Source organism: Phalacrocorax carbo, chromosome 15 (assembly GCF_963921805.1).
Source record: "Phalacrocorax carbo chromosome 15, bPhaCar2.1, whole genome shotgun sequence".
Classification (NCBI taxonomy): Eukaryota; Metazoa; Chordata; class Aves; order Suliformes; family Phalacrocoracidae; genus Phalacrocorax; species Phalacrocorax carbo.
Window position 1 is genome coordinate 4,623,859 of NC_087527.1, and position 27,844 is coordinate 4,651,702.

The window sequence follows — 27,844 nt, forward strand, 5'->3', positions numbered from 1 at the left end:
TATTGGAGTCCCTGGCACAGCTCTTGTCACCCAGACGATGCCTGAGCACAGCACAAGTTAGCTCATGCCAGGAACCATTCCGGATGGGTGACTAGGATGTGGCCAGGCTGCTTTGAAGAGGAAGGCAGAGCTGGGCTGGGGATGAAAGGATTCTGAGCTGCTCTCTGCTCGCCAGCACAGCTGTGGCCTGGGAAATTGGCCCTCCCTGTGCTGCCGGCAGCTACAAGCACCCAGAGGGGCCTGGGACCACCCCACCAAACCCTTAAGCAACCTCATGAGCCTCAGAGGGTGGTGGGAGCCACCCAACCATGACGCAAGACACAGCAGCCTCTCCTTGCTCTGTATTTAATAGAGACGGGCGCCTGCGAAGCTGCAGCCCAGCAGCCTCTGGCTGCTGCGTAGAACAGGAGCCTGTTAAGGCTCGCAGCAAGTCCCCAGCCACCGCGGCACAACTGTGTTCAGTCAAAAAAGCCCCGTGCTCAGTCTCTGCAGCTGACTAGTGCCGTCCTTTCTAATAAATTAGTATAAATAACCCCCCTGCCCTCCCGCAGCGAGGTGGCAGGTTGCCGAGCAGCCCTGCCAGCTCCGTCCCTGGCCCTGGCAGAGCTGTCACCCGATGCACCCGCGCTGCAGCGGGGATCATGCTGTGGCCAGGCTGCTCTGCTGGGCTCAGGTGCAGCCTGGCCCCGAGCTGGGCTCTGCCCACCCTGCTGCATCCACTGGCAAATTAAAAACAAAAAATTAAGAGAATTAGAAAAATTACTATGAGCAGGGGAAGAGTGCAGCCAGGCTAGGGCTTTCCCCACCGCCAGCCTCTGTTCCCCCACCCCACTACACCCATGGGTGCCCCCGTAGCTTCCTTCCCCAGCACCCATTCCCCCAGCCCCCCCAGCACTGGCCAACCGGACCCCCCACCCCTCTACTCACGCCCAGCGGGGAGAGCCCCGAGACCCTTCACTCTCGAATGGCTGGGTGCTGCAATGGGCGCAGCTGTGCCGGTCCCACTCTGGCAGCGAGCGCCACTTGCCAAGCACCCCCTGCTCCCTCCCTCTCCCCCGAGCGGCGACGGGTCTGTCCCTGGAGTGTGTCTGTTGGGCCAGCTAGCTCTCCGTGCAGCAGTTCCCTGGAAGGGAGAAGGACGGAAGGCCATCGCACAGGGTGCCTGGGGGGCATTGATTCCTCCCCAGCCTTTGTCCCACACACACACGCGCTCCCAGGTCACGGTACGGAGCATGGTGGGGCTCTGGTGCGGCTCTCACCCAGGATGTTGCGCTTGCAGAGAGGGCAGGTCTGCTGCAGGAGGAGCCAGGGGTCCACACAGTCCCGATGGAACTCATGGGAGCAGGGCAGCACCCGCAGCCACTGCGGAGAGGGATGCGGACGGCAGACGTGAGCAGAACCAGGCAGGGGTACCGTGACCATGACGGCTGAGCCACAGCCCTGCCGCCGTCACGCTGCCCAAGAGAGGGGGATGATCCTCTGCTACACAGCCCACTGGCAGGGATGCCCCGGCAAACGAGGGGAGGCTCAGACCCAGGCAGCAAAGGGATGGCACGAGACTGGGTGGCCCCAGGCGGTGACCAGGACAGGCTGCAGGCCTCCCAGTGCAGCACCAGTGCCCCTCAGGCCCTACCTGGCTCTTGTGGAACTGGTCCAAGCAGACAGCACAGCTATCGATCTCGCAGGCCTGGCTCCGGAGCGGTTTGCCGGGATGGTACCGCCGGGTTTTCAGTGCTGACAGCTGCCGCCGAATGTGCTGCTTCAGATCCAGCTGCGAAGGCAGAGCAGAGGGTCAGACGCCAGACGCCGGTCTCCCTGGCAAGGAGCAGAGCGGAGATGTTCCCACCTCGGCGTCCTGCTCCAATGGGTCTTGCCGCGACTGACGCTGGGCCTGCACGATTACCCCGGTGCAGAGGAGCAGGGCGATCAGCAGGATGGTGTTCCACAGTTGCTGGAGATACTTCTGCACGAGCAGTGCCGGCAGGCAGTCAGGGAGCGGAGCACGGGGCGAACCAGAGACCCCCACTCTGCTCCTGGCCCCACCAGGAGCCAGCAGCCCCGCCAGCAGCCCCTGCTGCTGCCCCCACACCAGAAACCTCGGCTACATGAAGAGACCCTGCTGGTGCTGGCACGCGTACCTGGACCTGCGAGCTGTTCTCCCCCGTGCAGATGACCCCCTGCCATTCCCCATAGAGACCCCCTCGAGAGAGGCCGCAGGTCGACCACAGGGTGAGGGTCACTCCCTGCAAGGCAAGAGATGGCATTGCTGATGGCTGTGATGGCTCGTGGCGCTGCCCGAGGCCGAGGGTGGGGTCCCCGCTGCGTCGGGTGGATCACACCAGTTGAGGGGAGGAGGAACCACAGGCGGCTGCCAGCTGCCCCGCTCCTACCGAGCAGGTCTTTGGGGAAACCCAGGCACCAGCAGCTTCAACAGCCATTGGGGATCCAGCTCCTGCTCCCGGCCACTCAGCTTCCCCATCAGCTGGGGAAGTGTGGCTGGGCACGGCCATGCCCCTGCCCTCCCCCCCAGAGAGGGAGGAGGAAGAGGAAGACAAGGACCTACATACCAGGTTCTCCAGCAGCACTGCCTGGTACGTGATCTTCGCCGTAGCCTGAAGCCCACTGTGAGCAAAAGGCGAGAAGAGCGTCGATCCCACGGGCAGAGCAGGATCAGGCCCACAGCACCCCAGCCCCAGGGAGCACTCCCTCCCCTGCAGGGACAGGCTGAGCTGTGGGCAGGGGGGCCACAGGGGACAGAGGAGGCACAGCGAGCACACACAGGGGAGGCAGCAGCGAGATTACCCCTTCCCTGCCACGCCCAGCCCTCCAAGTGGCCCTGCACAGGTCTCTCCCTCCCAGAACTGTGCCTCAGTTTCCCCATCTGCGACACCACAGCAGCGACGCTGATTTACCACGTGGAAGGAGGACCGAGGGGGTCCTAATGCCACAGGTGGTGGGAATAAACACTGGCAAAGGCGGTGGAGATGCTGGTGTCATGCTGATAACCAGCCTGTCTGGCTATTTTGTAGTGAGAGTCCTGAAGGGCTTGGCAAGGCCACTGTTGGTCCCTGTCACCATGTGGGGACCCGTGGAAGGGGTCAGGCCCTGAGGAAGGGGTGAATCTGACTCACACCCTCTGTGGAAACATGGGTCTCAGCCCCAGCTGGTCTCCACACAGTGCCAGCTTGAAAACAGTCCAGCAAAGGCATCGTGCTGTGGGAGAGGCCCCTCCAGGGCAGCTCCTGGCTGTCACAGCCGAGCAGGGGAGCAGGCGCAGAGCTACACTCCTGCCCGGCTCCCTCCCACTGCCCCAGCCCGTACCGCAGCAGCGCTCCCAGCAGCTTGGTGACATTGTCCGAAGACTGGATCACAATCACAGGCTTGGCAAGAAGCTGGGAAACATCCAGCTGCACCGGAGAGGAAAGCAACCGTTATCAGCAGGGCACGAGACCGGCTCAGGGACCCGCTGCCGGCACTCTCCTACCTCCCGTATGGCGTTCTGGTTCAGCGCCAGGATGAGCAGGGCTGACGCCCCCAGCACCAGGGCTCGCTTCATCTGCAGAGACAGAGGGTGCAGGATCAGAGGTCAGGACAGGTGGGAGGATGGGCCGGGCCCTCGTTCAGCTCCCATCCCACTGCAGGGAGCAGGCAGCACTCGGTGCCCCTCTGCCCCAGCCAAAGTATTGCAAGGGACCCAAGAGGCATGGCCCAGGAGCCCTGTCAGGGACCCCCCTGCCACCAAGCCCAGGCCAGGATCCCCCACATCTGGTGAGGGGACACCCCAGGAGGTGCCCTGCAGGCTTGTGACTAGCAAATGCCACGGCAGCCCCAGGGCCAGGCAGAGAGGACCCAGGCCAGGCAGAGAGTCACCTTGCTGACGACAGTGGCGGTGAAGGACTCCTCCTTGGCGCCCCGGGGGACCTCGGCTGGGTCCTCACCCACAGGCACCACACCAATCCAGCTGTCAGCAGTGCCCAGCTCTGGCTCTGCATCTCCCACCTGGGGGGTACAGCATCATCAGCCTGAGGCTCAGGGCACCCCAGAGCACCCCCACACCCCTGGGTGCCCTGGGGAGCCGGGCACTGATGAGGGCACAGCTGGGTGGCGCAGGGGACGGACATCCCCGCCTGCACCTCCCTGCTGCTGTTGGGCAGCCCTGGCCAGCGGCACCCCTTCACTGCCTGCCCCGGCCTGTGCCCGCCACTGTCCCTGCTCCCCCCCCAACCCCCAGTGCCCTCCAGTTCCTACTGCTCCCCCCCCCACACTCCCCCTCCAGTGCCCACACACCCCCTAGTTCCCACTGCCCCCTCCACTCCACCCCCAGGGCTCACAGCCCCCCGCAATGTCTCCCAGTGGCCCCCGGTTCCCACTGCCCCCTCCACTTCCCCCCCAGTGCCCAAAGCACCCCCCAGTGCACCCCTCCAACGTCTCCCAGTGCCCCCCAGTTCCCACTGCCCCCAGTGCGCACTCCCCGCCCACAGTGCCCATAGACCCCCGCAATGTCCTCCAGTGCCCCCGGCCCCCACTGCCCCCCACCCCCCTCCGGTGCCGGCGCTCACCAGCAGCAGGCGCCCGCGGATCTCCTCCTCCTCCTCCTCCTCCCGCGGGCCCCCCCGGCCTGGCCCGCCCCGGCCGCCCCCCACTCCCAGCACGGCCCCCCGCAGCGTGTAGGCGCCGCCAGGACCCGCGGCCGCCCCCGCCCCGCTCCCGGGTCCGTCCCCCGGCCCGGGCCCGGCCACCGACACCTCGACGCGGGCGGCGGCCCCGGGCCCCGGCGCCGCTCCCGGCCCGCCCCGGCAGAGCGCCAGCAGCGGCGCCAGCAGCGCAGCCCGCACGGCCGCCATCGCCCCGCACCGGCCCGCCCCGCAGCGCCCCCTGCCGCCGCGGAGGACCCGCCGCGCCGCCGCCGGCCGCCTGGGGCGGGGGCGGGACCGGGATTGGGATGGGGACGGGGACAGGGAGCTGGGGCCGGGGCGGCGCAAGGGCCGCGACCAGGATGGGCACCAGGACAGGGACGGGGCGGGGATGGTGATGGGGACCGGGACGGGGACCGGGACGAGGACAGGGACCGGGAGAGGCACTGGGACCGGGACAGGGACCGGGAGAGGCAGCAAGACCAGCACTGGCAGCGGGCCAGGGACAGGCACCGGCACCGAGACTGGGATCGTCACCGGGAAAGGGACGGGGACAGGGATGGGCACCGGGACCAGGAAAGCGACTGGCACCAGGAGAGGGAGAGCACCAGGCATGGGGACACAGCCCCCCACGGCCGCCCATGGCCCCGCTTCCCTGTGGATGCAGGGGCACACAGGGGTGCCACGGGGACAGAGCCGCAGGGACACGCTCAGCCCCGCACACCTGGGCACCCACATCCGTGGCTGGCCACAGCTGCGGCACACGTGTGGGCATATGCCTGGGTGGCATGGGGACACACCGATGCCCGAGTACCCCCAAATCCAACTGCTCCCCCCAACCGACACCCCTCGACTGTCCCTGTCCTGCCATGTGCCTGGCAGCCCCACTGGTGCCACTGTCCCAGCCCCACTTTGGCCACGTGTGCCGGGCACATGTGCTAGTGGGGGGATTTGCCGGATTAGCTGCCGCACAGGCCCTGGCGCTGACCTGCTTTTGGCAGGGGCCATGCTGGGGACGGGGACTCAGTGCCAAGGCCTCCCAGCTCCCACAGCTGCTGGGTGCCCGCGGGATGGGTCTGGGTGTGTCCCCCACATCCCCAGCCATGTTGAAACATGGGGGCTTAATCTCCAGGTGGGCAGGGCCCCTCCACCCACAGTTGGCAACCAGAGCCGGTTTAACCGCATGGTAAAACATCCCTATTGCCGAGTGTTTGGCTGTGCCATAAACAACAGCCTGGAAGCCTGTATGGCTCCGGGGCTGGGCCAGGAAATGTGGTCACCAGTGTGGGGCTCTGTGCAGCTTTGGTGAGGGGCCCAAAATGGGAGCCTAGGGGACTGCTGCCATGAGCGTGGCCCCATGGAGGGGACACGAACGTGACACCTGCGTCGTGGGACACACACGGGATGTGAATGGCTCTGTGGAGCATCCATAGGTTCATGGGATATGGATGGCTTCCTGAGACATCTACAGCTTCAAGGGACATGTGTGGCTCCATAGCACACTTATGGTTCCATAGAATGTGGATGGCTCCTTAGGACATCTGTGAGTCCCTGGGACATGCACAGCACCATGGGACAGCCACAGCTCCAAGGGACACATATGGCTCCATGTGACATGTATGGTTCCATGGGACATGCACAGCTCCATGGGACACAGATGGCTCCACAGGACATGCACAGGTCCATGGGACATCCATGGCTCCATGGGACATGCACGGTTTCATGAGACACAGATGGCTCCATGGGATGTCCATGGGGGACACATGGCTCCATAGGCCATGCAGAGCTCCATGGGGCACACCCAGCCCCATGGGACACACACAGCACTCCCAGGAAGGGACAGTGAGGATAGGGAACGTTACCCTGCTCGGGACCCCAACCGGAGCAGGTCTGTGGGTGCCAGGGTTGAGGCTGCAAGACCCCTGCAGGGACCAGTTCTCCTGGTTGGGACCCCCTTCCCAGGGGAGGTCCCTCTCCCTGGGGAGCAAGGGCCACTGGATATGAGGAGGGTGAACCCAGTGTCCCTGGTGTCCCTGCCCTGTCCACTCTCCCCAGCACCCTGCCCCAGTCCCTTACCCCTGTGCTTGAGCAGTCACCCTGTCCCCACCTCTGTCCCCTGCCCCAGTTCCCACATCTATCCCGTCCCCATCTCCCATCCCTGTTGCTGTCCCCATCACTGTTCCCTCTCCCTGTCACCTGCCCCTATCTCATAATTTCCCACCCTTGTGCCATGGCCCCACACCACCCTGTATCCCCCATACCCCCTATGCCCCCCTGTGTCCCCCATATCCCCCACTACCCCTATACGTCCCATGTCCCTCTAAACCCCCCATACCCCCTCATGCTCCCCATACCCTCCTGTGCCCTCCATACCCCTCAAGTCCCCCTGTGCCCCCATGCCCCCATACCCCTCCATGTCCTCCCATACCCCCCATATCCTGATACCCCATCATGTCCCCCATACCCTCCATATCTCCCACAGTCCCATCCCCCTCTACTTCCCCCATACCCTCCAGCACCGCCCCCTACCTCCCATGTCCCTCATACTCCCCCATACTGCCCCATATGCCCCATGCCCCCATACCCCCTATGGCCCCCAGGGACTCCCATGCTTCCCTCCCCCCTATAGCCACCACACACACCCCATACCCCCTAGAGCCCCCATATCCCCCCATCCCCCCTATAGCCCCCATCCCCCCTATAGCCCCCATCCCCCCTAGAGCCCCCCGATCCCCTCCCCATACCCCTCCCAGCCCCGGGGCCGTGGCGGGCGCTGCCCGGGCGGCCAGGGGCTGCGGGCAGGGTCCAAGGCCGGCCGGGGCGGGCCGGGGCGGGGGGGGGGGCGGGCCGAGGGCGGTGCTCCGCAGCCTCCCCAACCTGCCGCCGCCCCGGGCGGCCCGGCAGAGGCGGCGCATCCCCCCGCCGGGGCCGGGGCAACATGAGCGGCCGCGTCGGGGACCTGAGCCCGCGGCAGGCGGAGGCGCTCGCCCAGGTGAGCCGGGATCGGCAGCCGGGGGAATGCTGCGGGGTGGGGGTGGGGGGCGCGGGCCCGGGGTCCCGCCGCGGCGATGGGCATCGCTCCTGGTCCCGATCCCGGGGGCCTCCCGCTGCCCCGGTCCGCCGCCCCCGCTCTCCAAACCCCTGGGCTGAGTCCTACCGTGGGGCTGCCCACTGGGGAAGGACTGTCCTGGGTGGGTCCTGGGGTAGGGGTGTCTCACCTGCTGGACCACCCCACCGGTGGCCCCCCCCTCCCCGGGACCAGGCACCGGCCACCCCCCCCATCCCTCTCCCATCCTTCCCATCGGTCCCACCGACGGCTGGGAAGCCCACTGCCCCATGGCGGTGGTCACCCACCACGGTGGCCACGGCACCCAAGGCCACCCCGATGCCCTCACTGACACCTCGCCTGAGCGCCAGGCTTTATCCGGGTTTATTCCACCCCACCAAGAGGGCAACACCAGTGACTTTATTTTCTTGCTGCCTTTGCAACTCAGCCAAACTCAGCCACGGGCGATGACCCCGGCGGGGTCCAGAGGCCGGGGGGCAGGAGCAGGCATGGGGCGCAGAGCCGAAATCCTCCCGGTGCCAAGGCAGTGACAGGGGGGAAAGGCGAGCTGTGAAACCCGTCTGCCGGCACCTTGTTTTTCTCAGGGTGAAGAAGCTAATCCTGGGTTTAATTACACCTAAATTCAGTGGGAGATAATCTAATCAGGCTCATTAAGGGGAGGTCTCGGACTGGTACGGAGATTTGGGCCGTAACCTGGCCGGGGTGAGTGGGGCCATGTGCTCAGGGTACCCTGGTTCCCCCAGATCCCCCCAGTTCTGTGCCCTGCCACCGTCCTGCCCACTCCAGGCTGGCCATGGGGGCTGTGACATGCTGGGGTGTCACTGGAGCTGGGGGGGACAAGCAGTGACCATCCGTTGAGCAAAGGATACCACCAGTGATGGCAGAGGAGGGGACTGGCCCCTGGGGGACGAGGGTGGCTGGTGGGGCCCGGCTGGTGGCAGCCTTCTGCAAGGGGACCAGCTTGGGGACATCAGGTGACTGGTGGCCAGCCTGGTGACAGTCACCCTGCCAGGGAGGAGAGCAGAGACTGGCTGCTCATCATGGCTGCATGTGGTGGCAGGGATGGGGCGTGGGACATCCCTTCTCTCCCAGGACAGTCCCAGGCCTGGCTGGGACTTTTTTGGGGGACACACACACACAAACCTCCAGCCTTAGGACTTTTGGGGTAGGAGCGGGGATGCTTCTGCCAGTGATCCCTCTTCTCCCTGCAGTTTCGGGAGAACCTGCAGGATGTGCTGCCCTCCTTGCCCTCCCAGGACGACTATTTCCTCCTGAAATGGCTCCGAGGTAACGCCAGGGTGGGGGGACGTCGGGGGGGGGGGGCAGGGCTGGAAGACCCCATTTTGGGGGTGTTGTGTGGAGCCAGGGACACTGGCAGTGGGGTTGAGCTCTCTGCTCTCTTGCAGCACGCTGCTTCGACCTGCCGAAGTCAGAGGCGATGCTCCGCAAGGTGAGAGGGCACCCTGCTTTTTGGGGGGACCCTGCCATACTTCCATCAAGCTCCCAGTTGTCACCTGGGACGGGACAGCGTGCCAGGGGCCACCAGCCCAGCCCCTCTTTCCCAACAAGGGTGACCTGCCTGTGGGGTGCACCTCACCCCATGGGACAGTGGGGTCCCCAAATCCCTTCACCCCGGCTTGCTCTGCCCCCGCCTTGCAGCACGTCGAGGTCCGCAAGCACATGGATGCCAACAACATCATCTCCTGGGAGGCCCCTGAGGTGGGTGTCCCCAGTCCCGGGGTGGGTGTCCCTGGAGGGGACACCCAAAGGGGCGCAGGGTCCCCCTGAGACCCCCATGTGTCCGCAGGTGATCAGGAAGTACATGTCAGGGGGGATGTGCGGCTACGACCGGGAGGGCAGCCCCATCTGGTACGAGATCATTGGGCCACTGGACGCCAAGGGGCTGCTCTTCTCCGCCTCCAAGCAGGACCTGCTCAAGAACAAGTTCCGTGACTGCGAGGTGCTGCGGCGAGAGTGTGAGCAGCAGAGCCAGAAGGTGGGTGCCTGCCTGCCCGCACCGTGCCTACACCCTGCCAGCCCAGCTCCCCACTGTCTCCCACAATCTGTCCCCACCAGCCCACGTCCCTCCAGTCCTGCAAGTCCAAGTCCCGTCCATCCCACCACGGCCCACCAGCCCTGTAAGCCCATGCCTGGCCCACCCCAAACCCCCAATGTCCCCTCCCCACCCCATATGTCCATGTCCTGTCCAGCCCGCCAGCCTGTGTCCACATCCCAGCACCCACACCAACCCATGATGCCCCTTCTCACACCAACACTCAGGAGGAGGCGCTGGCTGTGGGGGTACCAGCCCAGCGGGGACCCTCCTGTGGGTCCCAGCGCTGCCTGAGCCCCCCCTCCCTGTCCTCCCGTCCCAGCTGGGCAAGAAGATCGAGATGGTGCTGATGGTCTATGACTGCGAGGGCCTGGGCTTGAAGCACCTCTGGAAGCCAGCCGTGGACACATATGGGGAGGTGAGGGGCTCCCTGCCCAACCCCCTTCCCTGGCTGGGGACCGCAGCTGTCCCTGAGCTGCTGTGGTGGTGATGTGGTGACGCAGGGATCCGGGCTGACTCATGGCCCCGAGGGATGATGCAATGTCAGGTCCCTGCCAGTGCCCCATGCCCTAACACCGGTGTTTTGGGGTGGGGGTACCAGCCTGAGCCCCGCTGTGCTACCACCCACACCTTGGGGGGGGGGGGTTACATGGGACAGGAGAATGACCTGAAGCTCTCCCCATCCTGCAGCTCCTGACCATGTTTGAGGAGAATTACCCCGAGTCCCTCAAGCGCCTGTTTATTGTGAAGGGTGAGTTAGGCCCCAGGGTCCCACTCCTCGCTGGCTGGGTGCTGACCCCCACCCTAACGTCCCCTGTCTGCCCCCCCAGCCCCCAAGATCTTCCCTGTGGCCTACAACCTCATCAAGCACTTCCTGAGTGAGGACACCCGCAAGAAGGTCGTGGTCCTGGGATGTGAGTCCTGACACCTGCCCCCGGGGTGTCCCCAGCTGGTGTGGAGGGGTGCTAGAAGCTAAAAACAGAGTACCATGGCCCCCTCCGCTTTTGTCCCACCCAGGGGTGAAACCCCAACCCTGGGGGTGGTCCCTGGCTGGGCTGGGTCTCCCCACAGGGGTCACAGCCCCCCCCAATCCAGCTCTCCTCCACCCAGCCAACTGGAAGGAGGTCCTGCAGAAGTACATTGACCCTGAGCAGATCCCAGTAGAGTACGGGGGCACCCTGACAGACCCTGATGGGGACCCCAAGTGCTCCAGCAAGGTAGGAGCAACCCCCCCAGGCCCCAGTTCCTCAGGGGGTGCCCAGGTGGTCCCTCCATCCCCACATCCATCTCCATCCCCTTCCAGATCAACTATGGGGGGGATGTGCCCCAGCACTACTATGTGCGGGACCAGCTGGCACAGCAGTACGAGCACACGGTGGTGGTGAACCGCGGCTCGTCCCACCAGGTCGAGTACGAGATCCTCTTCCCTGGCTGCGTCCTCAGGTGAGGAGGGGGCTCCACACCACAGGGCTGGGGAGGGGGGGACACAATGGTGGGTGTCCCCAGCCCCGCCATAGCACCCCGCTGGCCCTTTCTGGCACAGGTGGCAGTTCAAGTCAGAGGGAGCTGATGTGGGTTTCGGGGTGTACTTGAAGACCAAGACTGGGGAGCGGCAGCGGGCAGGCGAGATGACCGAGGTCTACCCCAACCAACGCTACAACTCCCACATGGTGCCTGAGGATGGCTCCTTCACCTGCTCCACGCCCGGCATCTGTGAGCATGTCCCCCTTCCCCGGGGTGCTGGGGCGTCCCCTGGGGGCGCTCCCCACATCCCTGACACCCCCTCCCATCTCCCCACAGATGTCCTACGCTTCGACAACACCTACAGCTACCTCCACGCCAAGAAGGTGAGCTACAGCGTGGAGGTGCTGCTGCCTGACGCCACCTCTGCCCAGCAGATCCAGAAGCTGGGGGACAAGCTCAGCGAGGTGGCCCTCAACCACAGCCCCTAGCACCGGCCCCCGGTCCCCCCAACACCGCAAGGGGACCCCGAGGCCTGACAGCCAGCTGCTCTCTGCCCCCCAGGATGGCCTGCTGCCCCCTGCCAGTGCGGCGGCCGGGAGGATGGATAAGGGGACTGAGCCCCTGGAGCTCACGGACCAAGGCGGGGGGCTGAGCAGAGTTGGAGGGGGCCAGAGTGCCCGGGGTCCCCCTCCCTGTGCCTTATGTGGGGCCTGTGCCCACCTGCTGCTGTGCGGGGCGGGGGAGTAAAGGGACGGACCGAGCTGGGTCTCTGCTGGTTTTTGTCCCCCAGCCCCGTAACTACTCCTTACTGACCCCCAACCCTATAACTACTGTACTGACTCCCCAGCCCCACAACTGACCCCGCTTCCCCCCCGCCCCCATCACCGCCTCCGCCGCGGGGTCACGTGCGCGGTCAGGCCCCGCCCCCCGCCGCCATCTTGCAGCCGGGCCGAGGCCACGCCCGGGCCGTTCCCGTCCTGCGCCGGCGCGTGCCGCGGGGGTGGGGTTTCGTGACGCACGCTGGGGGGCGGGGCGTATCCGAGCGGGCTCGTCCGGCGGCGGGAGCGCGCGCCATGGGGGCGACGGAGCCGGATCTGTATCGGGACACGTGGGTCCGGTACCTGGGTGAGCACCGGGAGCAGGGAACCGGGCATTGGGCACCGGCACCGTGTCGGGTACCGGGCACGGGCACCGCGTACTGTACCGGGTACTGGCCACCACGTCGGGTACCAGGCACTGAGACCATGTACCGGGCACATGACTCCGGGTACCGGCACCGCACACCGAGCACTGACTGCTGTCCTCGGGCACTAACTCCGGGTACTGGTGCTGCACTGCGTAGCAGCACCGCACACCGGCACCGATACCTGGCACTGGGGCTGGCCGCGGACACCGGTGCCAGCACCGGGTGCTGTCCCTGGGCACCCACAGCCCCGCCATCCTGGTGGCAGCAGGGGTCCATCCAAGGTGATTCACCTGCTCCGACCCCATTCCCACCACCAGCACTCCCTGCTTGGGGTGACCCGGGGACACAGCGGGGACACAGCTGCGCCCCAACCGCCCTGACCCCCCTCCTGACCCCCAGGTTATGCCAACGAGGTGGGCGAGTCCTTCCGCTCACTGGTGCCGGTGTCAGTGGTGTGGGCCAGCTACGGCGTGGCCACTGCATATGTGACCGCCGATGCCATCGATAAGGGCCGGAGAGCTGCCATGGTGAGTGTCGCCCCCTCCCCACCTGCTCCTCCAGCCGCCCACCACCCCTCCCCACTGATCCCCCCCGTCCCCACCAGGCCCACACGCAGGACCCCACACAGGCCACGCGGGTAGGGGTGGCTGTGGTGGACACCTTCGTCTGGCAGAGCCTGGCCTCGGTGGCCATCCCCGGCATCACCATCAACCGTCTCTGCGCCGCCTCGCTGGCTCTGCTGGGTGCCCTCACCCGCTGGCCCCTGCCCCTCCGCCGGTGGACCACCACCGCCCTGGGGCTGGCTGCCATCCCCCTCATCATCACCCCTATCGACAGGTAAGGGCAGGGAGACACAGGGCCACCCCCTTGGGGACAAGCAGGTACCAGCCACCCCATCCCTACATCCCATGGGATGGAGCACATCTCATCCCAGCCTGGTCTCAGGGCTGGGTGTGGGGAGCGTGGGTGACCAGGGTGGGGGTCCCCACCCCAAAGGAGCTTTGCTGGGCTTCAGCTGGGACACAACCCCACAGGGCAGAGATTAGCAAGAGCAAGGTGCTAAACCAGGGATTAGCAGGGTGAGGCTGACTTTGGTAGGTCTGGGGTGACATTAGGGACCTGCCCCTCTCTCAGCACAACCGCATTAACCATACCCAAGGGACCCACCAGGACTCTGCTCACGCCTTCCCCCCTCCCACTGCAGGTCCGTGGATTTTCTGATGGACTCCAGCCTCCGCAAGCTCTATGGGACACCAGGACAGCCCCCGGCCCCGCACTGAGCCCTCCTGGTCTGGGGAAACTGAGGCACACTGCTGATTTTGGGGTGCTGCGACCCATCTACTGTGATCCCTCGCTCTGGTGGCAACCCTGGAGCAGCCACCCTACCCCACGGCTGGTCCTAATAAACCATTTCAAGCCTGACCACCTGTGCCAGGTGATGCCTCAGTACCGCAGTGGTGGTGGGGACCCACTGCCACATTCCCTCCTGGGGGGACACTGGGCTCAGCACCCTGGGGCATCTCTACCCTGGGATGGGGGGGCAGTCCCTGCAGACACAGAGTGGTCCCAATCCCCCCACCAGCACCCCCAGCTCCTGGCTGGAACCCCTCCATAGCCACTACCAGCCTCATGGAACATTCTGGGGACTGTCCCCAAGGAGGTGCCGCCATCTGCAAGAGCTTCAGCAATGCCTCCAGGAACCCCCATCACCCCCCCAACCAGGAGCTCCCCCAGCTCCAGCACCACAAGGTGGGGCCATACCACCACACCTGGAAGCCCCAGTTCCTGGTACCAGAAGATGGGACTTCCAGGTGTTGTGACATCCCCCAGCCTGTGGTGGCATCCATGTAGTACCACAGGAGAAGCTTTAGAGAAAAGAAAAAACACTTCATTGGTGAGGAAGGGGGTCAGTGGCTCACACGAAGCCCTGCACGTAGTCTGGACACGCCCCCTTTCTCCGGCTCCCTGGGGACCAGGGATGCCACCACACTCTGCAGCTCAGCCTGGAAGGGACACTGCCGCCTTGGTTGCCGCTGTCCCCGCTGGCGCCTGCCCAAGCGCCAGGCAGACAAGGCCAGCCCCAGCAGACCCCCCACCAGGGCGGCTGCCACCAAGATGCTGCCCACCAGGGCCAGCCCGGCCAACAGGAAACTTTTCATCGTGTGGCATGGCGCTGGGGACAGCAAAACCAAAGCAGAGGTTCAGAGGTTGCTTCAGCACCTGGGGTGGTGGTTTTGGGGCCACGGGGTGATGTTTGTGGTTGTCTGCTCACCTTTATACCATGGCACCTTCTTCTGCACTAGCAATGGTCCAACTGTCTCCCAGTGGAGTGTCCCCTCTCCCAGGAGCCCTGTGGGAGGACATGGCCCATACAGCCTGTCTCAGCCCCAGGACCCTGCCAAGATCCCAAAGCCATATGGGGCTACCACAGCCCAGCCCTGGTACCTGGTAGCTCTCTGGGGAGGGTGTCACCAGGGGGACAGCCGGTGTCACAGCAGTGGCACAGGGTACTCTGGGAAGGGTCCTCTGCATTTTGCCAGCTGGAAGGAGAGGACAGTGCTGGGGTCTGGGGATCCCCAGCCTCCACCCTGAGACCCACCTGGTGCCATGCCATCAGGTCCCTCCAGCCCTGCAGGCCTCAGCCACCCCAGAGATGTCCCCCAGGTGACACCAAGCACCTCCCCAATTCACCTGCACCCAGAGGGAGCTGGGACCTGTAGTCATGCCACCTGGCTACCATGGGAGAAGAGGTGGCATCCAGACCATGGTGGGGTAGATCGGTGCCTCAGATGGGTCCCCTTGCCTAGGGCTTCTGTTCCCAGGCCAGAAGAAGTGGCTTCTGCTCCCAAAGCACCCATGGGTGCTCAGGTCCTGCAGCATCATCAGGGTACCTGTGCCAGGGCTGAGCTTACCTGGCCATGGCTTGGCTGTAGAAGCAGGACCTGGCACCATGCCACCAGGCACCAGTAGGGCCCCACGCTGTCAGCAGGCAGTGCACATAGACCTGCGGAGACAGCAGCTCCAGGCAGGACATGCCACCAGCACATCCTCAGGGACCCTGCTCTCCTCCCACCCACCCCCATGAGGTGGGGACCACCCCAGGAAGGATGGTGCTTTGGGAGCCCCAGGCCATCCCCAGTAGGGCCTCCGTCCCACCACCAAGGACATCACCCCAACCTCACCTCCTCTTCCTCATGCTCATCCTTCAGCATGGGGGCTGGGATTGTGAACTGGAGGGCAGACACCCCTCTCTGGTGCTGGACAGACATGCTCCCCAGCTTCTGCCCGTGCAGGCACCTGAGGCAGGAGAGCATTACAGGGACATTCGCAGGCTGTCTCCAGGCCCTGGGCATCCCCCCCCATCAGGACATCTTGCAGAACCTCAGGGTGCCTGGAGCAGTGGTCTGTACCTCCCACCCCATGAGCACTGACCCACGGCTGTTCACCACCATGAAGACCCTCCTGGAGTGTCCTGGCTGCTCCGAGCTGGTCCCGTAGCACTGGTCCACATAGATTTTCAGGGAGATGCCAGGACTGAAGTCAACCCTGGCCTCCAGGCGGAGGGCAGAGCCGAGGCTGAGCCTCAGTGGCTTCTTCATGGCACTGGGGTCTCCTGAAGGAGAAGGGAGGATGGGCTCAGTGTGATATCCCTGAGCCTGTCCCACCAGATAGGAACGTCAGACACATCCTGGACCACCACCCATAGGTGTCTTTGCCTGCACCCCTGTGAGGCAGGCACCTGCCTGCAGCTTCCCAGTTTTAAAGCCAATCCTCTGTCCCTGGAAGCCAAGAGTTGTCCTGGTTTTGTCACCCTGGTCTGGCTTCCCTGCCTGCTCTCCAGAGCTACAGCACCTTCCTGGTCCTCTCCACAGAGCCTAGAGGGACCATGTCACCCATCAGACTGACAAGGGGCAGCTGACCCCCAAAAAAGCTGATCATAGAGTCAATCACCAGCTGGGGAACATCTCAAAGCACCATCATTCAAAGCCCTACACACTGCACAAGACTGGGGTGGATGACCACCTTCTCCTGGTGACCTCAGCACTAGGACCCACTCAGGAGAAAGCACTGGGTGCTAATGGTCAAGCCCCAGGGGTCTTGGCTGGACCTATCCTGTGGTCTCACCCCCTGAAGTTGGCACCCAACACAAGACCCAGAGCACTCACCATCCAGGAGCCTTAAGGTGAAGTTCATCATGGGGTCCTTGGAGCGGGGGTGAGCATGAGCCCCACCAGGCACAGTGGCAGCAGCAAGTACTGGGGCTGCAGCCCTTGTCCTCATGCCTGAAGACACCAATGAAGCCACCACTGTGTCGCCAGATGATGCCAAAACTGCTGGAGCTGTGGTGGTCCCTGCAGCAAGGGGAAGGTTTAGCCAGCGGGGGTGAGCATGCAGCAGCACGTGCCAGGCACAGCGAGGATACCCAGGTCTTCACATGTCCCCAGCACTTGTGGAGGGCAGGTGGTGCCATGCGTGGAGGGGAGAGCACCTGGGAGCTCAGCTGGGTTTGAGCACATCAGGGTGCTTCCCCCAACCCCAGCTCCCCCAGCCAGCACCTCCCTGGGTCTTGGTGGCCAGGCTCTGGCACAGGACCACTGCAGTCACTGCAGAGGTGAGTACTGGAGGAGAGGGTGCTCCACACCCTCCCAAAATGCAAGGTTAAGCATCCCCAGCACCAGAACCCAAGCCAAGGCTGGGGAGGGACCAGGAGCCATACACAGGATGGGAGACCATGGTTGGCAGCCACAGAACCCACCAGTGGCTCTAGTCCCCTCCACCCAAACCAGGCCCTTATAGACCTACTGGGACCTAGGTGCACAGGGAGCTCCCAGCAAGCCCCCTTGCTCCAACCCCACATTCCCAGGGTCATTTTTAGGAAGGCTCCTCTCCCCCAAGAGGACCTGCACCACCAAGAGCCAGCACTGGGCAAAACCAAGGGGCACCCACCACTCTCCTGCACCCAGACATGGATGCCACCACCCACCTCCCCCAGCAGAGCCAGTGGGAAGACTAAGGAGAGCAGCCAGGGGGTCTCAGCCCCACTCACCTGCCACCCCCAGCACAGCCCCACACACCAGCACCCAGCAGCACAGCCCCATTCCCCAGTGAACAACAGCCCCAGCCTCAGCACCTGTGGGCCTTTAAAGCCCAGGGCTGATGCCAATGAGCCCCAGCTGGTGCTGCTGGGTTTCGGGGATTTGCTTGATTTTCTCTGCAGTCAATCAGCAGCCCCATGTGTGGGACTTGTCCTACACACTGTCCCGGTCCCGTCGCTCACTCCCAGTCCCGCCACTCAGTCTGGTCCTGCACGGAGTCCTGGTCCTGAACAACGTGAAGGTCCTGCTGCATGGCCCCAGACCAAGTCCCCAGACTTACTCCTGGTCCCATGCGTGGTGCTGGTCCCACCATATAGTTTTCGTCCTGCATGCAGTCCTGGTCCAATCACTTTGCCCTGGCCCCAGTTGCACCTCATGGTCTGGTCTCACCACTCAGTCTTGGTCCCATGGATGCTCCTGGTCCCACCTCATGGTATTGGTCCCACCACATGGTCCTGATCCCATCATGGTCCCTGTCTCAGTTCTCCACATGTTCCTAGTCCCACCACACAGTTCTGATTCCACCACTCAGTCCCATGTACGATCAGGGAGATGCCCTGGCAGCCTCTTGGGGTCCTGGCTCTGCTCTCCCCATCAATCCTGCAAGTAGGGAGCTCCATGTCCCCAGGGCACCATGCACAATCCTGGTCCCACTACAGAGTCCTGGCCCCCAGAGCACCATCCTCATCCCATTATGGTCCTGCTTGCAGCCCTAGCCCAGTCCCACCACACAATCCTGGACCAATGGTCCCAGCTTGAACCCATTTATTGAGAACAAAAGCCCATAGGAGGAAGCTGATGGGTGCTGGGATGTGGGGGCTTCAGCAGAAGGACTTTCCTTCCTCCCCTTGGCCCCAGGCAAGCACAGAGCTGCTGATCCCCACCCTGGGGCTCGCTGCCAGCTGCCCTCCAGGACAGGCAGGCCTGGGGGCACAGGCAGCCCGGCCACACGCACCAGTGTGGTCACGGCCAGGACAGAGACATGGTGAAGCACACACCTCCATGGCTTCTGCCTGTCTCAGATGGCCCAAAACCCCACCGCAGCCCCCTCTGCAGGGGTTGACATGGTGGTCTGGGTGCAGAGGGACATGGAACGTGTCCCCACGGAGACGTCATCCTGGGTGGGCAGTGCAGCTGACCCCCTGCCTCAGAAGGGGCTTTTTCATGCCCACATCTGCAGATGGAACTGGTGGCTGGGGTGGGACCTGGCCCCTGCAAGGACCTCAGCGTGTCATGGGAGACATCTGTGGACCTCAGGGAGGTGCCCCAAGCTCTGTGTCCCCAGCACCTGTCCCAGTGTCCATGGGCAGCATCATGAACATTTGCATTGGTGGCCCCAGTGGTAGCTCTACTGTTTTGGCTGGAGAAGCCCTGATGCAAGTATTGGGGCCACCCTTGAAAATGGGGTGCACCCGCCAGAAGCTGAGCTGGCACCTGGTGGCAGGAGGGTGTTGTGTCACCTGTGATGACTGTCCCATGGGTCCGGTGTCCCGGCAAAACCAGCAGTCCTTCCTGGTGGCATCTGCACACCATGGGAATCCCATGCCAGCAGCTGGCAGTGTGGGTGGCTCTGCCGGGACAGTGGGGACAGATCCAGGCCCCCACCTTGCACTGGGTGACTTTTTCCTCAGTGGTGCCCTGGGGACATGGGGCTCCCCACCCGCAGGATGGATGGGGAGAGCAGAGCTGGGACCCTGAGGGGCTGCTGGGCCACCTCCCTGGGCAGAGCAAGATCTAGCTCCCAGGGGAGCGGGGACTGGCAGAGCGTCCTGCTGCAGGGCATCAGCGTGGGAAGGTCCCCACCCCACCAGAGAAGAAGAGATGGATGGAGACCAGCTGGGCCATCCTTATATAAAAAACTGCCAAATATACAATTATCTTACAAAAGTATAGTTGCTTTTTTATTTCTGGTCTTTACAAAGGGAGCAGAACATGGGCTGGGGGGCTGCCAGGGGTCCCTCTGCCATGGGGGAGGCTCAGCTGCGAGTGCCACCTTCACGCCCGGCCAGGGCCACTCGTGGCAGGACATGGCATTGCCGGTGTCATCCAGCCCGGCCAGGACGCCTGAAGGCTGTTCCCCCCATGGGGTGGGGACAGACCCCATCCTCGGCATGCCCCCCATGCCCATGGGATGGCATCACTGGGATGGCAGCCGCTGGACCCTGCTCCCCACACCAGTTCTCACCAGACCCCGTGGGCCTCCCGGGATGTCCCCTGAAGGGATCAGGGCCACGGGGCCCTCTAACCAGGACAGCGGGGGGCTGGGAGGGGATCTGCTGCACAGACACCCTTTGCCCACAGGGATCACAAGCCTGTTGATAAATGCTGGTGCTTTCGGGGTGGTTTTTCCATTCTCCAAACCCAAACGTGGCTGCTGCTGCACCTTTTGACTGGCTCCTGGTCATGGCCTGATATGGATTGATGGAAGGCTGAGAACATGCTGTGTTCATGACACCCATGGGCTGAGACCTAGTGGAGTGGTACAGCAGGCCCCAAAACCAGGGCTCGAGGGGAATGGGGCGATTTGAGGAGCCCCTTGGGGTTCAGGTTCCCTGCCAGCAGCTCTGCCCACCCTGGGCAAGGAGAACCCCCTGCCACCACTGGCTGGGCATGTCCCTCCCCACACTGCCCGACCCACTGCGTGCCTCTGGCGATGTGGTGACGGATATCCTGCTCTCACAACGATGAAGCCATATCCTTCACAAATACCTCCTCCGGCCTTTCCGCAGGGAAGGAAGGAGTGGATCCTGCTGGAATGCCCCCCTCCCCAAACCCTCAATCCATGACCTCTCAGAGGCAGGCATCTCCCTCCTGGTGTCTGACAGCATCCTCCCCGCAGGCTCCTGCCCAAGTTGAGGCTTGACAGGAAGGGTCCTTCTTGGCATTCCCGGGTGCTGGAGCCTCCAGCTGGTTCTGCTCATGTCCAACCAAAAGACACCATGAGTAAGAAAGAGGAAAGCACCTGGTTTGTCCCTGGGGGGAGCGGCGTGCCTGCCATCCCCTACCACTTCAAGAAGTCCCGCACGTGGCTCCACAGCTTGGTGATCCAGAGATTGACCCCCAGGTCAGTCAGGTACTGGATTTCGGGCGTCAGCATCTTGCGGCACAGCTTCTGGTGCTTCTTGTTGATCTTCTTCTTCAAGTTGTAGCCCAGGATGGACTTCTCCCCCAGCGGCTGCCAGGGTTGCATGGAGGACTCTTGGATGGCACTGGCATCCACGGCGTGTCCCCCATCGATGCAGATGCTCTTCATCTTCTCATTCTCCTGCTGCAGCTCAGCCACATCCTTGGCCATCCGCTCCCTCCCGTAGGCCTCCACCTTACGCCAGAAGGTGGCATTAAAATAGCGGTAGAGCTTAGCATCAATGAGGTTCCAGGAGGTGGCCTTCTCATAGAGCTCAGGTGTCAGACGGGAGATAGTGGAGCCCTTCCGGGCATTGAGCTTGAAGTAGAGGACATCCTCCAGCTGCCAGCACAGCAAGTCCTTCAGCAGCACCAGGGACTCGTCAAAGTACTCGAGCAACATGACGAGGTGAAAACGGCGATCTATCTCCTGGATGTGCTCCTCCACCAGCGGGCTGTCGGCATTCATGTTGTTGTCGTAGCCCAAGTCAAAGAAAAGGAGGTTTTGGAGGTAGTGAGCATTGAACCCATTGGGGTCGTAGTAGCGCCAGGGGTCCCGGAGGAACTCCGCCAGCTTGTCCTCCCCTGTCAACTTCCAAGTGAGGGGGATGACGCGCCCAAAGTAGTGGAAAGAGGACTCGAAGAGGTAGGCAGGGTCCCGCAGCACCGTCATGAAGGTGGTGTCCGCTGGCAGGAGCCTGCGCACCTCCTCGTAGTGGAAGCGCATGTGGTTGCAGATGATGTTGAAGCATGCGCCTGGCTGGTAGTGCTGCACCTGGCTGCGCTCAAAGAAGGAGGGGTAGTAGAAGTCGTTGCGGCCATTGGGGAAGGCGAATTTCAAATGATGCTTCTCCCCGAAGCGGAAAAGGATGTTGAGGATGGTGCTGCTGGCTGTCTTGTGTGTCTTCATGAACATGATGTTCAGTTTGGGCAGGCAGCTTCGTCCCGAGGGGCTGCCTGTGCTGTTGGCTGCTGCTGGTGCCTTGCCAGGGGCTGGGTAGGAGGAGCAGGAGGAGGGGACAGGGACCCTGGTGGGGAGAAGACAGGACACCATGGGGAAGGCAGCTTGCCTAACGTGGCCCAGCCACCACGAGGCCTGGCCATTTTCCTTCATGGAGGAGCTGGAGCTGGGGACAGGTGCTGGACCTGGGGATGGGTGTTCACCCCCTGCACCCCCCAGGCTGCCTGTTGGAGACAAGCCCAGCTTCAGGCAGAGCCCCCTTTGCACCCAGCCATGTGCCCAGTGGGACTGGGGCACCCAGCCGGCAGGAGCCCCTGGGCAAGCAGGGCAGAGCCTGCTGCCCCTATAAGCCCCCCAACATCAGGTGCACTGCCAAACCACCAAACCAAGCTCATTCACCCCCTGGACAATCCCAGGTGCAAAGAACATGCTGCTACAGGGGTCTTCATGGTGGTCAGCCCCCACTGGCATTGGTGTAGCCTGAGCCGGGGGTCCCCATCCCTCCCCACAGGCGTGGCTATGGTGGCTCTCGTGCAGGTGCTGTTGAGACATGTGTTGAGATGAGCTCTCCATGGCCATAATTCCACAGACAGGAGCTGATAATGTCCATGAGAGGTCTGGAGGATCTCAACCCCTTCTATGAGTCATGGAGGACCCAGCACCCGAGCAAAAAGGGAAATAATTCTAGCTTATGGCCCTGCAGATGAACTCATGCACCCTCAGGCAGCACTGAGAACAACTTGTGTGTTATTTGAGATGCCTAGAGCAGGGAACAGACCACAATGTCAAGTTACTTTAGACACCGTTAATGAAGTTGCAAAGCTGATCATGGGTAACGCTCCCATCTGGCAGCACGGGGGAGCGCAGGTCAGCACATAATTTATGAGACACCTGCAGGTGGATATCTCTGATAAGCCTAGAGATAAGATTAATGCTGGCAGGGATGGCCTTACTGAACACCGGTTTTCCCCATGATGGGCAGCTAAGAGCTTTCGACCTACCCTTGCCCGTCTCTGGGGGTGAGAGTTTACATGTGTCAGTGCTCTGGTTGCTCTTGAAGGTCAAGATTTGATAAAAAGTGCCTGAATATCTACCTTGGCACTGCCCGCTGCTCCTGGCTGCCAGGGAACATCTCCCGTGGTGCTTTTCTTTCTCCCAGGGGACAAGAAGCTGCAGCGGGCAGGGCGTCTCCTGCACCTGCCTGTTTCCTCCATTGCCCAGGAGCTGTGTGCTGGCTGCTATTTTGCAGTGGGTCCCCCTGGGGTGAGCATCCCCAGCCCCCAGGGGAGCTGGAGTTCACTCCCGCCCCCCCCCCGCCATGGGCCAGGAGGTGGTAGGAAGGGGACATGTCAGTGTGAAGCCACCAAAGCCTGGAAAACCCTGGGACTGTCTCCGGCTGGGGGAGCCCAGTTTGAAACACAGTGGCTGAGCGGCCAGTGGGGGACATGGGCACCACACACTCACTCTGTCATGCTGACTTGCAACGGGGGGACAGCGTAGGAGTAGAGCAGCAGCATGAAGCTGGTCAGGAGGGTCCCCAGGACAAGCCCCTTGCACATGGACTTCCAGTTCTTCCCATGGTGCAGCATCGTGGTCACCTGCAGCGGCAGAGAGGAGAGCCGTTAGCACCAGAGGAGAGGGAAGCGGGAACCGGAGGGACCATGTGATTCAAATCACAGCAAACAAGGTATGGGGGCACCTCACAGACATGGAAAGTCCTGGGAAGCACCTCACCAGGCTTTTTGGTACTGGCACTGCCAGAAGAAAGATGAGTCAGTGCCAGGTGTGTCTCTGCCCGTGAGCACAGTGGATTTATGGCCAAAGAGCAGTGGCTCTGCCCACCCTGTGCACCCTTTGCTTACCTTGAGAAAACCCAAAGAATCTCCCTGGCCCGATGCCAAAGCAGAGAGACTGCGGGCCTGGAAATGAGGTGGAGAAAGGAGCTGTGCTATGGGGCAGCCCAGCCGCGAAACAGACATCCTCTGCCGGGCTGCACCAGCAGCTCCCCCAGCACTGAAAAATCACGGACACAGGCAGCAGCTTTCCAAGACTGGTTGGGATCCCTTTTCCCAAGAAAATCTCCGGGCTGGATCAGGAGCTCTGGCAGCTCGGGCTGTATGAGATGCCATGATGTCTGCTCAGAGCAGCCTTGCCCGTGTCTCCTGGTTCCTCCAGCAGCAGTGGCTGCAAGGGGGCTCATGGCTCCCATCTGGGCACGGCACCTGCACCTTTGTGTGGCTCAGAGTGGAGGCCGGGGAAACACAGACCTGCCAGGCATGGGGGTCTGGGACAGGATGACACCCCCCACCCCACAAAGATCCATGCACACATGCATGGGCATGTGCGCATACGGACACGCGCATCCATGCACATCTGTGCAGGTGCGCACACACACCGGGAGACAGACACACATCTGTGCATGTTCATGCGTACGCGGGGACACACACAGACACACGTATGCACTCATGAACCCACCCCCAAGGACACAGATACTCATGCCTGCACACAAGAGCGCACATGCATCTATGCGTGCTCACGGACACACAGGGACACAGACACACATGCCCATGGATGCACAAGGACACAGACATACTCGCACATCTATGTATGCTCGCGTGTGCACACATGCACAGGCAAGCACACAGGCCCTGCAGGCAGCCCCGTTCCTGTGCCCAGCCCCGCAGCTCGCCCAGGCTGCCCCCTCCCCGGTGCTGCTCTCCCCGACAGCCCTCGTCCCCCGGCAGCACCTGCCCAGCGGCACACCTCTGCCACTCGCTGCAGGCCTGGGATGCGGGGAGCACCGGCAGCTCCATCACGCCAGCGACTGCATTGCAGCAGGGCTGTCCTCTCTGGCAGGACAAGGGGACGAGTCACCCGTGACTGCAGCACCTGCTGCTGGGGGCTGCGAGCAGAGCCCAGCAGCCAGGAGCATCCCACAGGGTGGAGTGCAAAGCCCTGTGCAACCCCTCTAGCCTTGCACCCCCATTTAGTGGCTGCGGGAGCAGCATCGCCTCCCTGCGCTCCTGCTTGCTCCGGCTGCCCTGGCACCTTTCTGGCTCCCAGGCATCATTTGCCTAACACCTTTGGACCAGGCTGGCCAAGCTTCCGACTGCCTGCTGAATAACACCCCCAACAAATAAAACACCAGCTCCCCTGCTGCCTGCCATGGCATCGTCCCCTTAGAGCCTCCTAGCTCCAGCAGATGATTCAGAGAAACTAATTCTCATCCCAGATTCATTTTAGACCCCACGTAGCAAAGACCCCCTGGAATTTCTAAGCTAAACCCCAAGCAGAAAGGTTACCTGGCTGGTGCGAAGGGTGCCCAGGGCACTGCGAGCTCGGCTGGCTGCTCCTGCTTGCCTCCCCCTCTCTCCGCCCCCCCCTTCCCCCCCCCCAGTCATCTCCTGCCGCTGAGATTTCCAGCTCGATGAATAATGAATGGAAAATGCAACCGGAGCCCAGGGCTGCAGCCAGGCGCGGGACACAGCTCATCCTGGCACCCAGCGTGGCAGCCTGGGAATGCCGATGGGGTGGGGGCACCTGGTGGCACCCTGCAAGCCCACCCAAGCTCACCCAACTGCTCCCCCCTGGGCCCTGAAGCAGTGCTGGCCACATCCAGCCTCTTGCCAGTCGGTTTTCTGAGCTGCTGGCAAGCACGGCAGGAATGGCAGGGATACAGGGTGAACGGTGGAACCATGGGCCAGGGAGTGGGAGCTCTGACCCTACCCCAAAATTGCTGCATGGGTCTGAAGTCAAGAGGGTTTCGCATGCCCGGGAATGGCCAGGGTTTGGTCTTACACTGTGGCCGCGATCACGCCACGGTCACCATCTGCAGTGCCGGCAGTGGCACCACCTGGAAAAGCCGCTGGTGAGAGCCAGGCAGCGCCAGAGGGGACACCTGCCTGCCTGGGTGCTGCTGGCTGGGAGTGAAGCTGCAACCCACCTCCTCGCAGGCTGTCCTTGCTGCCACGCCATGGGGCACAGCGCTGACGGTGCTGGCACTGAGCCCACCAAACCGAGTGAGCCGGTGCCATTAACCACCTCTCAGCTGCCAGCCCGTCAGGGGACCCCACCGCCCCCCTGGGGCAGAGTAGCACCCCAGCCCCGTGTGTCGGGATGGCAAGAAGATGCCTCACTCCACCCAGGCTGGCTCCCCTCGGCTGGTTCTGGCAAACAGTTCCCAACCCAGTTACTCTGTTGACTTTGCCTTAAATGAGTGGCTTAATTATTAATCGCTCACCAAGAGAAACGCAGCGACCAAGGTGTTTTTCCTGGGGCTCCCATTAGTGCGGGGCAGCCACGGCGCCAGCTCTCAGCCAGCCTGTTGAAATTCTCAGCCGGAGGACATGGAAGTGCCGGCCATTTCCCCACGGGTCACCCCCTGGGATGGCTGGGGTCACGGGGCTCTGCAGCAACATCCCCATGCCCCAGCAGCTCCCCTGGTCCCTGGGAATATCCCTGAGCCCACTTTTGGGTTTTCCCTATAGGAGCTATTTCCTTTATGGCCAAATCCCTGTAGCTGCCATACACAAGGCACATCCACCGCTCGCTCGCTCCTCCCGCCCTTGCCAGCCCACGGGCATGCTCTTTTTAACATGTGCCCGGTTTCACGCAGGCATAGTCCTTCCTATCTCTCCGTGCCCCTTGCACATCCCCCGTGGGTGCAGACACCCCTCCCCACATGCCCCCTGGCACCCTGCCCCATAAAGCTGCCCCCCAAGCACCCTGCTGGCCCCCAAGCATCACCTTTTCCTTTGCTTAAGCTGCTCTTGGCGAGCCGTCCTTCTCTCCTGGGCTGGCCGGGGCGCGGGGGAGTGGGCGGCACGGGGCAGGGGTGCCGATGCTGCTCCGACATGGAATAAGCTCGTCCTGGGCAGTTCCCCTCAAACGCTGGCTTCTCCAATGCCTCCCCACCAGCTGCGGTCTTTACAGCATTGCTGGGGGCCTGGCCCTGAATTGCTGGCCTGGGGAAGGGGAAAAAGAGAGAGAGAAATGAGAGCTGCTGCTGAGAGGGACGCGGGGCTGCAGCCGGGCACTGCCCGGCTCCCCCGGGACAGCCGGGACAGGCCTGGGTGCCCGCTGCCACCCCGAGCCTCCCGTCTCCCCACCCACTCCCAGCGGCACAGAGGCGGCATTCAGGCTGCTGCCTGCGCGCTGCCTGCCCGCTGCCTGCCAGCACCGAAAACAAGGGGGCCATTTGTCTCCATCTGCGGTGCCGGCCTCAACGGGGACATTGTCACTGCCAGCCCCGCGCCCAGCCCCTCTGCTCCCCTGCACCGCCACGCCACCGCCAGCCCCCCGCCCAGCTTGGCCCTGCAAGCCGGTACCCGTGGCGGTGGGTGCTGGGGTGGCTGCCGGCTGAGCGGGTGACGATGGCTGTCCTTCAGCAGTGGCACCCAGCACCTCTCCCCCCTGCAGGTCCAGCTTTCACCGTCCACCGTCCTCCCTCCATGGGATGGGTGGGCTGTCACCTACACACGAGGCTCACCTTGGGGTGGGGAGTGCTGCGATGGGGGCTCAGAATGAGAGCTCCGACCTGTTCACCTGCTCCCTGGGGCATCCCAGCGGCGCTGTGTTGGCTCCATCCTTCCTCCAGCCTCCCCTGCCCTCCCTCCCCACCACCTGCCGTATCTAAGGCTTTTATGGCCTTAATGGCAGCAATATTTGTGTTTTCCCCACCCTCAGCATGATAACTGCAGAGCCACCATGCTGCCACCTGCTTCTCCCCCCTTCCCCAGTCCCATGGTTGTGCTGGGACTTTGGGCATTGAGAGGCACCCAGCCCATGGGGGGCTGAGGGGTGCTGCCACGCACGGGGTCCTGTCCTGCCACAGCATGGCTGTGCCCAGGGGGGCAAGTGGGTGCTTTGGCTGCACCAGGAGGGCTCGGCACCAGCCGGCACCCTGCTCGTGCATCGCTCCGTGAAGGGGCAGAAAAGGGTCCATTGTGCGCCCAGATCCGGCCCTGGCGCGTCCCACCACCCCCAAAGCCAGATCTCTGCTGCTAAAGGCGGTGACAGCCCCGTGCACTTGCTCGGGCGGCGGCTGTGCCAGCATCCAGCACCCTGGGGCTCGGCCAGCGGCATAACTGCAGGGCACCCCTCAGCCATGCCTGGTACCCACCCGAGACTCCACCCATGATGGAGGTGTTTGGGGTTCAGAGCTCGTCCCCACGGGGCTTGGGGTCACCCTGCCAAGCCCTGGCCAGGCAGGCAGCTATTGCCCCATCGCAGGCAGGTGTCACATCCTGCCCTGCCTCAGT

The 27,844-nt window shown here is 63.3% G+C and overlaps 4 protein-coding genes across 8 annotated transcripts; 2 read left to right on the top strand and 2 right to left on the bottom strand.

The window, feature by feature from the left end:
• Positions 1 to 927: 927 nt before the first annotated feature.
• RNF215 (ring finger protein 215) lies at positions 928 to 4,860 on the bottom strand. Its single transcript, XM_064466005.1, has 10 exons — positions 4,560 to 4,860; positions 3,871 to 3,999; positions 3,485 to 3,556; positions 3,322 to 3,407; positions 2,568 to 2,622; positions 2,139 to 2,243; positions 1,847 to 1,963; positions 1,634 to 1,771; positions 1,260 to 1,362; positions 928 to 1,123 (listed from the first exon to the last, which is right to left on the bottom strand). Exons 1-10 carry the CDS (start codon positions 4,842 to 4,844, stop codon positions 1,101 to 1,103), a joined length of 1,113 nt encoding a protein of 370 aa, XP_064322075.1. The 5' UTR covers positions 4,845 to 4,860; the 3' UTR covers positions 928 to 1,100.
• A 2,645-nt stretch (positions 4,861 to 7,505) lies between these two features.
• SEC14L2 (SEC14 like lipid binding 2) lies at positions 7,506 to 11,978 on the top strand. 3 transcript variants are annotated; one of them, XM_064466008.1, is made up of 12 exons: positions 7,506 to 7,626; positions 8,913 to 8,988; positions 9,108 to 9,151; positions 9,361 to 9,420; positions 9,509 to 9,697; positions 10,077 to 10,172; positions 10,445 to 10,505; positions 10,585 to 10,668; positions 10,865 to 10,971; positions 11,058 to 11,197; positions 11,298 to 11,467; positions 11,555 to 11,978. In XM_064466008.1, exons 1-12 carry the CDS (start codon positions 7,573 to 7,575, stop codon positions 11,704 to 11,706), a joined length of 1,233 nt encoding a protein of 410 aa, XP_064322078.1. In that variant the 5' UTR covers positions 7,506 to 7,572; the 3' UTR covers positions 11,707 to 11,978. The 3 variants fall into 3 exon arrangements, with proteins under 3 accessions (XP_064322078.1, XP_064322079.1, XP_064322080.1); XM_064466009.1 differs by having other exon boundaries at positions 9,629 to 9,697; XM_064466010.1 differs by lacking the exon at positions 9,361 to 9,420 and having other exon boundaries at positions 9,629 to 9,697.
• Positions 11,979 to 12,219: 241 nt separating this feature from the next.
• On the top strand, positions 12,220 to 13,826 carry MTFP1 (mitochondrial fission process 1). The gene is made up of 4 exons (XM_064466011.1): positions 12,220 to 12,343; positions 12,804 to 12,931; positions 13,009 to 13,241; positions 13,609 to 13,826. The coding sequence occupies exons 1-4, from the start codon at positions 12,292 to 12,294 to the stop codon at positions 13,682 to 13,684; spliced, it is 489 nt and encodes a 162-aa protein (XP_064322081.1). The 5' UTR covers positions 12,220 to 12,291; the 3' UTR covers positions 13,685 to 13,826.
• Positions 13,827 to 19,387: 5,561 nt separating this feature from the next.
• Positions 19,388 to 26,961, bottom strand: GAL3ST1 (galactose-3-O-sulfotransferase 1). Of its 3 annotated transcripts, XM_064466396.1 has the most exons (4): positions 26,912 to 26,961; positions 26,331 to 26,548; positions 23,049 to 23,182; positions 19,388 to 21,651 (listed from the first exon to the last, which is right to left on the bottom strand). In XM_064466396.1, the coding sequence occupies exons 3-4, from the start codon at positions 23,171 to 23,173 to the stop codon at positions 20,502 to 20,504; spliced, it is 1,275 nt and encodes a 424-aa protein (XP_064322466.1). In that variant the 5' UTR covers positions 23,174 to 23,182; positions 26,331 to 26,548; positions 26,912 to 26,961; the 3' UTR covers positions 19,388 to 20,501. The 3 variants fall into 3 exon arrangements, with proteins under 3 accessions (XP_064322466.1, XP_064322465.1, XP_064322467.1); XM_064466395.1 differs by lacking the exon at positions 26,912 to 26,961 and having other exon boundaries at positions 26,331 to 26,679; XM_064466397.1 differs by lacking the exons at positions 26,331 to 26,548; positions 26,912 to 26,961 and adding an exon at positions 24,887 to 24,934.
• Between the last annotated feature and the right edge of the window lie 883 nt (positions 26,962 to 27,844).

Bases quoted from the DNA above. Each gene is read 5' to 3' on its own strand.
- RNF215 (XM_064466005.1), bottom strand. From the start codon at position 4,844: ATGGCGGCCGTGCGGGCTGCGCTGCTGGCGCCGCTGCTGGCGCTCTGC. The intron at 3,408-3,484 runs GTAGGAGAGTGC...TCTCCGGTGCAG, and splicing joins ACCAGAACGCCATACGGGAG to CTGGATGTTTCCCAGCTTCT. The intron at 1,124-1,259 runs GTGAGAGCCGCA...TCTCCCTTCCAG, and splicing joins CTGCAAGCGCAACATCCTGG to GGAACTGCTGCACGGAGAGC.
- SEC14L2 (XM_064466008.1), top strand. From the start codon at position 7,573: ATGAGCGGCCGCGTCGGGGACCTGAGCCCGCGGCAGGCGGAGGCGCTC. The intron at 8,989-9,107 runs GTAACGCCAGGG...GCTCTCTTGCAG, and splicing joins CCTCCTGAAATGGCTCCGAG to CACGCTGCTTCGACCTGCCG. The intron at 10,972-11,057 runs GTAGGAGCAACC...ATCCCCTTCCAG, and splicing joins ACCCCAAGTGCTCCAGCAAG to ATCAACTATGGGGGGGATGT.
- MTFP1 (XM_064466011.1), top strand. From the start codon at position 12,292: ATGGGGGCGACGGAGCCGGATCTGTATCGGGACACGTGGGTCCGGTAC. The intron at 12,344-12,803 runs GTGAGCACCGGG...CCTGACCCCCAG, and splicing joins CACGTGGGTCCGGTACCTGG to GTTATGCCAACGAGGTGGGC. The intron at 12,932-13,008 runs GTGAGTGTCGCC...CGTCCCCACCAG, and splicing joins AGGGCCGGAGAGCTGCCATG to GCCCACACGCAGGACCCCAC.
- GAL3ST1 (XM_064466396.1), bottom strand. From the start codon at position 23,173: ATGCTGCACCATGGGAAGAACTGGAAGTCCATGTGCAAGGGGCTTGTC. The intron at 21,652-23,048 runs GTGAGTGTGTGG...TCTCCCCACCAG, and splicing joins TTGCAAGTCAGCATGACAGA to GGTCCCTGTCCCCTCCTCCT.